This window comes from Hyla sarda, chromosome 6 (genome assembly GCF_029499605.1).
Source record: "Hyla sarda isolate aHylSar1 chromosome 6, aHylSar1.hap1, whole genome shotgun sequence".
Taxonomy (NCBI): domain Eukaryota; kingdom Metazoa; phylum Chordata; class Amphibia; order Anura; family Hylidae; genus Hyla; species Hyla sarda.
Window position 1 is genome coordinate 202,113,160 of NC_079194.1, and position 12,547 is coordinate 202,125,706.

Genomic DNA, 12,547 nt, shown 5'->3' on the forward strand with positions numbered 1-12,547 from the left:
GGAAACTATGCTACCTAATGTGGGCAAAGTATGCTACCTAATGTGGGGAAACTGCTACCTAATGTAAGGAATACATGCTACTTAATGTGGGGAAACTATGCTACTTAATGTGAGGAAACTATGCTACCTAATGTGGGGAATCTATGCTACCTAATGTTGGGAATCTATGCTACCTAATGTGGGGGGCTTGAATGAGCTGTGGCATATGGGAGGCCTTAATAAATAATTAGAAACTTATACAGCAAGTGACATGTGGGGGTCCACCTGAGTAAGTGACAAATGCAGAGGGGGGTGCTGAACAATTGATGTTTGGGGGGGGGGGGCACAGGCACATTCTTTGCACAAGGGCCCTCTGCTGTCTGTGTCCACCCCTGGGTAGAGAATAAGGGGTAAAGTGGAACATAGAACAAATGCAGTTATTTTTTTCTTATTTTTTTTTTTATGAAGTAAACGAGATAAAGGTAAGCAATGACTTTTCCTCAGTCTGAAGCGCAGTCCTCATCGGCAGGAAGCAGTGAGGAGGAGGAGGATGACGGAGGTTCTGATTCCATCTCTGCTTCTTTTTCGTCCCTCTCTATATATAGGGCCGTGGCCATGAAGAAGGCCCCTCCGATGACTGCCATTATGGTGCAGGTCATGAGGGCATACTCCAGGCTGCGGTATTTCAGAAGAGGGGATTTGGCATATCCTCGTTCGTAGGTGTCAGATATCAGGCCGATGAGGTACGGGCTGCCGGCGTCACCTAGGAGGTGATAGATTGTCATCTGCACGGCCAGGGCTGAAGATCTCCTCCACGGAGTTACTACTTTTAGTATAATGTCAGATATGAGGGTGAAATTTACTGACAGAAGCGTCTCTCCGATGAAGATGAAGATGTTGGTGGCAACGAGGCTGATGTTGCCAAAAGTCAATGCCAACAGAAGAAAAGGGGCGGAGAGCATCATCGCGCATCCACACACAAGCGGGTCCGCCCGTGGGTTGGATTTGCGATATCTTTTACTTATCTCCGTCCCTGCTACAACTCCCAGAATGCCGGAAACGACTGTAATCACACCAAATATTAGGATGTCGTGATAGTCACATGGTTCAGCACGGCAAGGGTCCTTCTCTTGTAGGAGTGTTCGTGCGTGGGTCAGGTATGACGGACCCCATACACCTATGGCTCCCACTATGAAGGATACAGCCGTCGATCCCATGGTGGTTAACATGAAGCTTCGATTTTTAAATAGTTTTTTCAGATCTGTCGCCCATTTGGCAAACTTCTGGGATTTGTTGTTCTTCTTCCCGTTTGTAGTCGTTCTTGGAAGCTCCTTTGTGACCAAAATCAACAAAGCCACAGCTATGAGGCCCAGGCCAGGGGTGACCCGAAACGCCCAGTGCCAATCGCCCCTTGCTGCATCAGTCACTTTGGGCCCGATGATGTATCCTAGTCCGCAGCCTACAGGTATGACGGAGTAAAACACGTTCAGCATGCGGGTCCGCTGGTCACTTGTAAAAAGGTCTGCAATGATGGAGGGGGCGATGGTGCAGAAAGTCGCCTCTCCGGCTCCAACCAGTCCACTCGTCAGCAGGAAGAGCAGGAAGTACCCGTCAGGGATGAATGAAAGGGTAAGTGTCATGCTCAGCCAAACGATGACTCCTGCGCAAACAGTATATTTCTTATTACAGTGGTCGCCCAAATATCCGGCAATTGGTGCGACCAGCACGTAGCTTCCAATGAACAATGTATTCAATAAGCCGGACAGACTAGCATTGGTGTCATATGCTTTCTGTATATAAGGCAGCACCCCCGCCACGCTGGAGCGATTTGCATAGATGAGCAAATTAACAAAGGCGAGGATCACTACGGTGATGATGGAACGTGCGGTGGACATCACGCTTAGAGATGGCAGGTTCTGCCTCTCAGGGATATCGCCCTTTTCTACATCCATATCACTATGGTCCTCCATTGCTTCTTCCTCCTCCTTCAGCAATGGGTCTTGTGGAGAGGCCATGGTCACAGGTCAGAGCCTGAAAACACTAGAGAGAGAGAGATAAGTGAACACATTAGACAACATGTCATCATTCCTGTCATTATACAATAGATCCTTCATACAGAGCAGAAATGTCCAGCACAGAACCACAAGATAACACTAAGACCATCGCAGCCTCAGAAGAAGACGCTTCTCTATAAGTGTTTTATATGGAGACGTCTTCCCTGAGGTTACCAATGTCTGATAACCCTGAACCTGTCCGGTCCTAGTAATATCTGATAACCCTGCACCTGTCCGGTCCTAGTAATATCTGATAACCCTGAACCTGTCCGGTCCTAGTAATATCTGATAACCCTGAACCTGTCCGGTCCTAGTAATATCTGATAACTCTGAACCTGTCCGGTCCTAGTAATATATAGATAACCCTGAACCTGTCCGGTCCTAGTAATATCTGATAACCCTGAACCTGTCCGGTCCTAGTAATATCTGATAAACCTGAACCTGTCCGGTCCTAGTAATATATGATAACCCTGAACCTGTCCGGTCCTAGTAATATCTGATAACCCTGAACCTGTCCGGTCCTAGTAATATCTGATAACCCTGAACCTGTCCGGTCCTAGTAATATCTGATAACCCTGAACCTGTCCGGTCCTAGTAATATCTGATAACCCTGAACCTGTCCGGTCCTAGTAATATCTGATAACCCTGAACCTGTCCGGTCCTAGTAATATCTGATAACCCTGAACCTGTCCGGTCCTAGTAATATCTGATAACCCTGAACCTGTCCGGTCCTAGTAATATCTGATAACCCTAAACCTGTCTGCTCCTAGTAATATCTGATAACCCTGAACCTGTCTGGTCCTAGTAATATCTGATAACCCTGAACCTGTCCGGTTCTAGTAATATCTGATAACCCTGAACCTGTCCAGTCCTAGTAATATCTGATAACCCTGAACCTGTCCGGTCCTAGTAATATCTGATAAACCTGAACCTGTCCGGTCCTAGTAATATCTAATAACCCTAAACCTGTCTGATCCTAGTAATATCTGAAAACCCTGAATCTGTCCTAGTAATGGTGGATTATAAGGGCTTGGCTGTATGGTCACTGGGCCATGTGAACTTCATACTGTAGAGACAATTGGGCTATCCTGCTATATACATTTACTAATAATAAACCTACTCCACCTCATTGGGATCTATCCATCCCCTATATGACTTTCTGCCACTAGTTGATTTGAAACTTTCGGAGTACCCAGAGTATTTCTATTGTTAGTACACACAGAATTCTATTATATAATATTATATTTCTGCCCTAATCTTTCTGTCATTCTTTTACTACTCCACCAAATCTTTCTCATAGACTTATATCTTTTAGAACTTCATGAATTAAGACTCTTTTTCTTGGGGGCTTTTTTGGGCATAATTGCATTTTAGCACTTTTGCAAGAAAAAGCTCTGGTCATGATACTATCTGTGCGTTTTATTATGTTTAATGCCTAAGCTAAGTATTGTCACAATGCTATGAGAAATATAACTTTTGTTATTTCTTTTGGAAATTAATTTCTTGTTTTTTTTTGCTAAAAAAAAAGCAACAACAATAAAAAAAAACTGTCAAAAAAAAAGCCCTGTGTATGTATGAATAGAAGAGGCTGAGACTTACCTTGTGGTTCTCTCTTCAGACAAGGAACGGTCAAAATCTTGAATTCTCTATCGCAAATAGAAACTCTCTAACAAACACTTTGCACCACAGGTTGTGAATGCAAAACACACTGAAGAGACTGCAGCCGGCGCGCACCTCCTTGTACAGCTTACGGTGACATCATCACAAGCATGTGTGACATCACAGGGTTCTAAACCATCTTCAGGTATGTGTATATCTGTATAGTAAATCTGAGTAGCCGTATTAGTCCAGTGATGCAGATTGTAATACCTTTTTTATTGAACTAACAGAATTTTGTAGAGACAAGCTTTTAGGATTCCTCCCTGATAATTTATAAAGTCCTTTGATCATTAGTCCTTGTCTATTGGACTTGATAAAGGGAGGAATCCTGAAAGCTTGTCTCTACAAAATTCTGTTAGTCCAATAAAAAAGGTATTACAAGAGACTGCAACATATTTCTTGATTTGTGTGTGTATGTGTATATATATATATATATATATATATATATATATATATATAGTTCCAAGCGTGAGTAGGTGCCTCCAGCTAGGGTCCGTGTCCAGGATCCTGCATACGTAGTTCCAAGGAAAATGCTGTGGCACTCAAGGTATGGTGAAAAAATGAAAACTATTTATTCATCCCAAATGTGCAAAGAGCAACGTTTCAATGGTCTCACACCATCATTATTAAGCCACTTGATAATGATGGTGTGAGACCATTGAAACGTTGCTCTTTGCACATTTGGAATGAATAAATAGTTTTCATTTTTTCACCATACCTTGAGTGCCACAGCATTTTCCTTGGAACTACGTATGCAGGATCCTGGACCCGGATCCTAGCTGGAGGCACCTATTCACGCTTTTGGAGTGCTGCTTTCTTCTTTGACATATATATATATATATATATATATATATATATATATATATATATTATTATACACCTAGAAATACATCAAGTACATAAAAACATCTTTTAGAAAAATATTTCTCCAGGCCTGCCGAGTATATCCCCGTACTTCACAGCGTCTTCTTAGTTTATATATTTTTATCTTTTGACCTTTTAACCCCACTAGGACCAAGGACATCCTGGGACTTAAAGGGGTATTCCAGGCCAAAACTTTTTTCTATCTATCAACTGGCTCCAGAAAGTTAAACAGATTTGTAAATTACTTCTATTAAAAAAATCTTAATCCTTTCAGTACTTATGACCTTCTGAAGTTAAGGTTGTTTTTTTCTGTCTAAGTCCTCTCTGATGACACCTGTCTCGGGCAACGCCCAGTTTAGAAGCAAATCCCCATAGCAAACCTCTTCTAAACTGGGCGTTTCCCGAGACAGGTGTCATCAGAGAGCACTTAGACAGAAAATAACAACCTTAACTTCAGAAGCTCATAAGTACTGAAAGGGTTAAGATTTTTTAATAGAAGTAATTTACAAATCTGTTTAACTTTCTGGAGCCAGTTGATATATATAAAAAAGTTTTTGCCTGGAATACCCCTTTACCGATTATTATTGATATATGTCATGAATACATCAACGGTCAGATGGTCGGACGACCAAATGATGACCACATCGTCTACATACCTCCCATACCATGCGAGGCATGTGGAAAATGGATTGGTGTCAGAAAAAATAAACTGCTCCTCCCACCAAAAAACAAAAAGGTTAGCCCGAGCTGGTGATGACTTTGCTCCCATTGAAGCACCCGTGCGCTGCAAATAAAAATTGTTACCAAACATAAAATAATTGTGTTTTAACACAAAATCTACCACCTCAATAATGTAATGTCTCAAATCCACAGAATATTTAGAAAATCTCATCAGTATATCCGAGATAGCTGATAATGCCAGGTTTTTCGGAATACGGGAATAGAGCGATTCAATGTCGCAAGTAAGCCACGACAGAGAATCGCTCCATGTGAATTTAGTTCTTCTGACCAGGAGTTTACTGAAAATTCAGATTGTTCAGATACCACGGACACTAGCGGGGACTCAGAACCGCAATATGTGAACACTCACAAGAATCGCAATGCGAGAAGACAGTCAAAAAACGAGGAAGGCGCGGTGGCAGAAAACATAGGAAGAAGAGCTTCGGAGCATAACAAGGACAAACGGAAAAAGTAATAAAAGAGGATTTTCAAGTCATTAACATTTCTGCACAAATCATTACAGATGAAGAAACCTCGGTCCTGTGGAAAGGACTGGGTTTTTCTTCTACACATCATTTTGATGTTTATCGGACAATTTTGGATATAAATAAATTTGTGAGAACTTTAACAGTTAAGAAACATTTTTTTGTGGAAAATGCTGATGAACCATCGGACCCACCTCAACTTTCTATAAACCCTGATTTACCACTAATGCATACGTTAGCAGAACAAATTGCTTTTAGAGATCTCTGTCTCCTTGAAAATAGTGGGATATCAATTTGTGATGAAGCGAATACTGCACATACCTTCTCCACTAAAAACCAAAATTTTTACCCCATACAGACCAGACCAGCAATTTTTGATTGGTCCCAGGACCTTATCATGAAAGATTTGGTTAATCTAAAAATCAAAAGTAATGTCCAATACAACTCGTCCTAATTTGAATAAAAAGGAGGCTGCTGCCATAAAGAAATTAAAGAAAAACAAAAATTTGACGATCCGATCCGCCGATAAAGGCGGCTCGGTAGTATGTATGGACACGGACTGTATATCAATTTAAATGAAAATCTACTATCTGATGATAAAACTTACCTTAAACTTTGTGGGGATCCCACTGAACCTTTCCAAAAAGAACTGTTGACTCTGTTGGAAGAGGGGAAAGCCAGATCTATTTTGACCCAAAAAGAAGTGGATTATATTTTCGTGCCTGCTCCAATTATTCCTATCTTCCACTCGATACCCAAGATGCATAAGGACCGATTCCCGCCGCCGATGCGTCCGATCGTGGCGGGGATCGGATCCCTTAACGAGCACCTATGCGAGTGGTTGGACTCAGTACTGCAACCTCTGGTTATGCAATGCCCAAGTTATATCAAGGACACTAAGCACTTGCTAAAAATCATGGATGAATTCACATGGAGCGATTCTCTGTCGTGGCTTACTTGCGACATTGAATCGCTCTATTCCAGTATTCCGCAAAACCTGGTATTATCAGCTATCTCGGATACACTGATGAGATTTTCTAAATATTCTGTGGATTTGAGACATTACATTATTGAGGTGGTAGATTTTGTGTTAAAACACAATTATTTTATGTTTGGTAACAATTTTTATTTTGCAGCGCACGGGTGCTTCAATGGGAGCAAAGTCATCATCAGCTCGGGCTAAGCTTTTTGTTTTTTGGTGGGAGGAGCAGTTAATTTTTTCTGACACCAATCCATTTTCCACATGCCTCGCATGGTATGGGAGGTATGTAGACGATGTGGTCATCATTTGGTTGTCCGACCATCTGACCGTTGATGTATTCATGACATATATCAATAATAATCGGTTCAATCTTACGTTTACCAACACATGGTGTAAAAGTGAAACCCCCTTTTTGGATGTCATATTACGTGGCAACCCTGATACAAATAAAATTGAGGTTGATCCTTACAGAAAAAAGATATCAGGCAATACCATCTGAAGGGCGAATTCATGCCATTCCAAACAAACAGTAAGAGCCATACCAGTAGGTGAACTTATACGAATTAAGCGGAACAGTTCTTCCGCCGAGGTGTACCGCAGGGAAGCTGATGCAGCATGCACACGCCTGGCGGCTCGAGGTTACCCTGGATGGCTCTTGAAAAAAGCTCGGTCGAGAGTGGATCCTATGGATCGAAAATCCCTTTTTACAAGTAAGCAACCAACTGAATCACAAGATTGTCCTACATTTGTCACCACGTACAGTCCAGAATTTAATGACATCAAACGCATTGTAATTAAACACTTACCTTTGCTATCAACAGATCCCACGGTAGGAGAGATTATAAAGTCAGGTGTGAGATTTGCAGCGAGGCGGGCACCTACTCTATCCAATCTCCTTGTTCCCAGTATGGTGGACACGGCTAGTGTTACCACCCAGTGGATTAGCACCAAGGGCTTCCACAAGTGCGGTAAATCGCGGTGTGTGGTATGTCCCTGTGCCGAAAAATGCCAGAAAATAGAAAGTACGGTGGATGGCAAATGCCATGTCATTCACAACTTTATAAACTGTGATAGCACTTTTGTTTTATATAAAATCATGTGCACACAATGTCACTTAACATATGTGGGTTCCACCAAAAGGTCCCTTAAAAAACGCATCCAAGAGCACATTAGACATGCTGCTGGCCCTTTAAGCTCGAACATTTCTAGCATATCTAAACATTTTCTAATATGTCATAATTCAGACACCACTTCCCTCAGGTTCTCAGGCATTGAGAAGGTGAACCTAAATAAAAGGGGAGGTGACCATATTCGATCCCTCCACAATAGGGAAATCATGTGGATTTATCTTTTGAATTGCATTCAACCCCATGGTCTAAATAACAAAACAGATTTAATATTACATTACTGATATGTCTCCGAATAATTTATCTGTGTTTGGTCCCATGTTTTTGTTTTAATCACGTGCACATGTGATGTGGACCTGTCCCTCCCCTTCCTGTGGGAATGGGGAAAATGCCCTGGAGTATATAAGGGTGCCTCATTTGAGGATCTACAGGATATGAGTAAGGATCGATAGATCAGAAACGCGTCAGCCATGCTTGGGACCCCCCTCTGTTTGTGCAATATTTCAGATTTTTGATATGTTCACGGTTTGTCTGCCACCGTGAAGGCTTTTAAGGAAGAACCCTGAATAAAGACGGACGTTTTACTTCTACTTGCTGGCTTTTTTAGTATTTTATTTTAATTTTATCCACTGTGCCAGGGATGAAAATTATTCCAAAAGAAACTAACTTAACTGTCTATGCTCCTCCGTTGCTCCAATATTGGTGTCCCGTTCTCTGTTCGCCGCCTTCTGCTTTTCCTGCAGGTCAGTGAATCACGGTGCGCTCAGTGTCATCATTGTTTCAGCACCAGTTTTACAAATCAGTGTGCCTCCAGTGTTACACCAGTGTTTACAAATAAGTGTGCCTCCAGCTGTTGCAAAACTATAACTTCCAGCATGCCTTGACAGCTAGAGACTGTCCGGGAATGCTGGGAGTTGTAGTTTTGGACCACCTGGAGAGACACTGTTTTGAAAACACTGCCTTAGTCAGTATTTTCCAACCTGGGGACTTCCAGCTGTTGCAAAACTACAACTCCCAGCATTCCCCTGACAGTCTTTAGCTGTCCAGGCATGCTGGGAGTTATAGTTCTGCAACAGCTGGAGACACTCAGGTTTGGTAGGTAGGTCCTTAGTCCATTGTTTTCCAACCTGGGTGCCTCCAGCTGTTGAAAAACTCTAACTCCCAGCTTAAGACTGTCCGGGCATGCTGGGAGTTGTAGTTTTGCAACAGCTGGAGGCCCCCAGGTTGGGAAACACTAACTACGGCAGTGTTTTCGAAACATTGTCTCTCCATCTGTTGCAAAACTACAACTCCCAGCATGCTCGGACAGTCTTAAGCTGGAAGTTAGAGTTTTGCAGCAGAAGGTGGCATTTTGGTGGGTAGTTGGGCCCTTAGTCCTGTGTTTCCCAACGTGAGTGCCTCCAGCTGTTGCAAAACTACAACTCCCAGCATGCCCAAACAGCCAAAGCCTGTTTGGAAAACACTGGACTAAGGGCCTACCTACCAAATGTAACGTGGTCACCCATCTACCAACCAAACATATACCTGCCTACCTACCAACCAAACATATTACCTACCTAGCAATTGCTTTTCCTGCTTACCTAACAAACGTATACCGTATATACTCGAGTATAAGCTGAGTTTTTCAGCACGATTTTTCATGCTGAAAACACCCCCCTCGGCTTATACTCGAGTGAACTCTCCGCCCTCAGTGGTCTTCAACCTGCGGACCTCCAGAGGTTTCAAAACTACAACTCCCAGCAAGCCCGGGCAGCCATCGGCTGTCCGGGCTTGCTGGGAGTTGTAGTTTTGAAACCTCTGGAGGTCCACAGGTTGAAGACCACTGCGGCCTTCGACATCATCCAGCCCCTCTCACCCCCTTTAGTTCTGTACTCATCTCCGCTCGGCGCTGGTCCGGTGCTGCAGGACTGTCCGGTGGGGAGGTCGTCCGGTGGGATAGTGGTTCTGGGCTGCCATCTTCATCGGGGGGGGGCCTCTTCTCCGCGCTTCGGGCCCGGAATAGTCACGTTGCCTTGACGACGACGCAGAGGTACGTTCATTACCAACGTCCCTCTGCGTCATCGTCAAGGCAACGCCTCTATTCCGGGCCCGAAGCGCGGAGAAGAGGCAGCCCGGAACCACTATCCCACCGGACGACCTCCCCACCGAACAGTCCTGCAGCACCGGACCAGCGCTGAGCGGAGGGGAGTACAGAACTAAAGGGGGTGAGAGGGGGCTGGATGATGTCGAAGGCCGCAGTGGTCTTCAACCTGCGGACCTCCAGAGGTTTCAAAACTACAACTCCCAGCAAGCCCGGACAGCCGATGGCTGCCCGGGCTTGCTGAGAGTTGTAGTTTTGAAACATCTGGAGGTCCGCAGGTTGAAGACCACTGTATCAGACATTGACAAGCGGTGATGATGATGACATGTGGTGATGATGACAAGGGGATGATGAAGGGGGGGTGGGATTAAGACAAGGGGATGATGAAGGGGTTGGGTGTGTGGGATGATGACAGGGGGATGATGAAGGGGGGGGGGTGTGGGATGATGACAAGAGGATGATGACAAGAGGATGATGACAAGGGGATGATGAAGGGGGTGTGTGGGATGATGACAAAGGGATGATGAAGGGGGGTGGGGATGATGACAAGGGGATGATGAAGGGGGGGGGGTGGGATGATGACAAGGGTATGATGACAAGGGGATGATGAAGGGGGGGTGGGATGATGAAGGGGGGATGATGACAGGCGGTGATGATGAAGGGGGGATGATGAAGGGGGGATGATGACAGGGTGATGATGACAGGGTGATGATGATGAGGGTGTTAATGACGGGGGTCTGGATGATGACAGGGGGGGATGATGTATTTCCCACCCTAGGCTTATACTCGAGTCAATAACTTTTCCTGGGATTTTGGGGGTGAAATTAGGGGCCTCGGCTTATATTCGGGTCGGCTTATACTCGAGTATATACGGGTAACCTACCTACCTAGCGGCAAACCTTTTACTTGCCTTCCTACCAACTGAACTTACTACCTGCCTAAATAACTTGCAAACTTACTACTTGCCTACCTACTTAGAGAATGTTCTACTTACCTAATTTACTACTTGCAAACGTACTACCTGCTTACCTAGCAAACATATTACCTGGGCGGGGGGGGGGGGGGGGGCAGGCATATTCTTTGCACAGGGGCCCTCTGTTGTCTGTGTCCGCCCCTGCGTCACACACAGGTACAGACACTATATTATGAACTATTCTAACTTTACAGCCCCTGTAGCATAGTCAAATAAAATCCTGGAATACCCCTTTAAGTAGATAGTCCCTCCTTCAGGTAGATACGTCCCGTTATCAGGTAGGCAGGCAGGTAGGACTTCCCTAATAGTTAAACAGGGCCCCAGATAGATATGTCTACCCATATGTATAGTTTGACACATGCCTCGCCGTACTGCCAATTTCATGTATTGCGTTGCGCATTGACAATGCACTACATAATACCAGTATCAGCATTAGAAATGTAGGTGCTACCCCCCTGTCCCCCGTGGCACTCCGAGGCTCAGCATTTCATCAGGCCCGGTGGTGACTGCTGTTGCAGGACCGCATCTTCTGTCCTGATGAGTGATGTCATAGCACGCACCTACACTGGGACGCTTATGTCCTGCGCGGCTTGCTATAGGCTGCCTCATACTGCTGCAGTCTATAGAGGTTTAGTGACTGGGCAGGACTGATTGGCCCGTCATATGTGAACTTTTTAGGCATTTAGCCTTGCTTGCCTGAAGCAGGGCTAAATGCCTTAACAATTCACCTGCCTGGCGCCCGGAGCTACATGTTCCGGGTGTCGGACGATAGGATTTCCACACCCTTGAGCAGAATCCCATTGTTTTCAGTAGGAGCTGCACATTGACAATGTCAATTCTTTCAGCAGAATCTTACCAAAAATGTATTTCTGTCTATGGAGATGGCGCATTTCTGAGAGGTCCTTGCATATTCTACCAGCGCCTGATATCTGTGGAATGTGTCCGTGTATGAAACTGCAGTCCAACCCACATTCTGCTGCTTAAATATTTATTTTTTAACACTGAAGTTCCCCTTTAACTGTTTCAAATCAACTGGTGTCAGAAAGTTAAATAGATTTGTAAATTACTTCTAGTTAAAAAATCTTAAGCCTTCCAGTACTTATCAGCTGCTGTTTTCCCAGGGGAACTTGAGAAGTTCTTTCCAGTCTGATCACAGTGCTCTCTGCTGACAACTGTCCAGAGCAGGAGAGGTTTACTATGGGGATTTGCTTCTACTCTGGACAGTTCCTGACACGGACAGAGGTGTCAGCAGAGAGCACTGTGGTCAGACTGGAAAGAACTACACAACTTTCTCTGTAGTATACAGCAGCTAATAAGTACTAGAAGGATAAAGATATTTAGATGGAAGTAATTTACAAATGTGTTTAACTTTCTGGTAACAGTTGATTTGAAAACACTTATTTTTTATAAGTTTTCCACTGGAGTTTTCCCTTAACCATTGGGGAAACATAATAGTGGGAAGAACTCTATCATTTACTATTTTTACCTATAGTATACACAAATAATGTTTCATTTATTGATTTATATTCCTATTAACTTATTAGATGTGCTTCTGAGATATTGTAGACAAAACCAATCTGTTAAATGCAGATGTATTGATACATAGAAAATTTACAACAATCAA

General features: G+C 43.9%; 1 protein-coding gene across 1 annotated transcript; it reads right to left on the reverse strand.

The window, feature by feature from the left end:
• Window positions 1–455: 455 nt before the first annotated feature.
• On the reverse strand, window positions 456–3,759 carry LOC130276625 (protein spinster homolog 1-like). Its single transcript, XM_056526260.1, has 2 exons — window positions 3,633–3,759; window positions 456–2,019 (listed from the first exon to the last, which is right to left on the reverse strand). Exon 2 carries the CDS (start codon window positions 1,992–1,994, stop codon window positions 480–482), a length of 1,515 nt encoding a protein of 504 aa, XP_056382235.1. The 5' UTR covers window positions 1,995–2,019; window positions 3,633–3,759; the 3' UTR covers window positions 456–479.
• Between the last annotated feature and the right edge of the window lie 8,788 nt (window positions 3,760–12,547).

Excerpts from the sequence above, each read along its gene's own strand:
- LOC130276625 (XM_056526260.1), bottom strand. The coding sequence starts at position 1,994 with ATGGCCTCTCCACAAGACCCATTGCTGAAGGAGGAGGAAGAAGCAATG.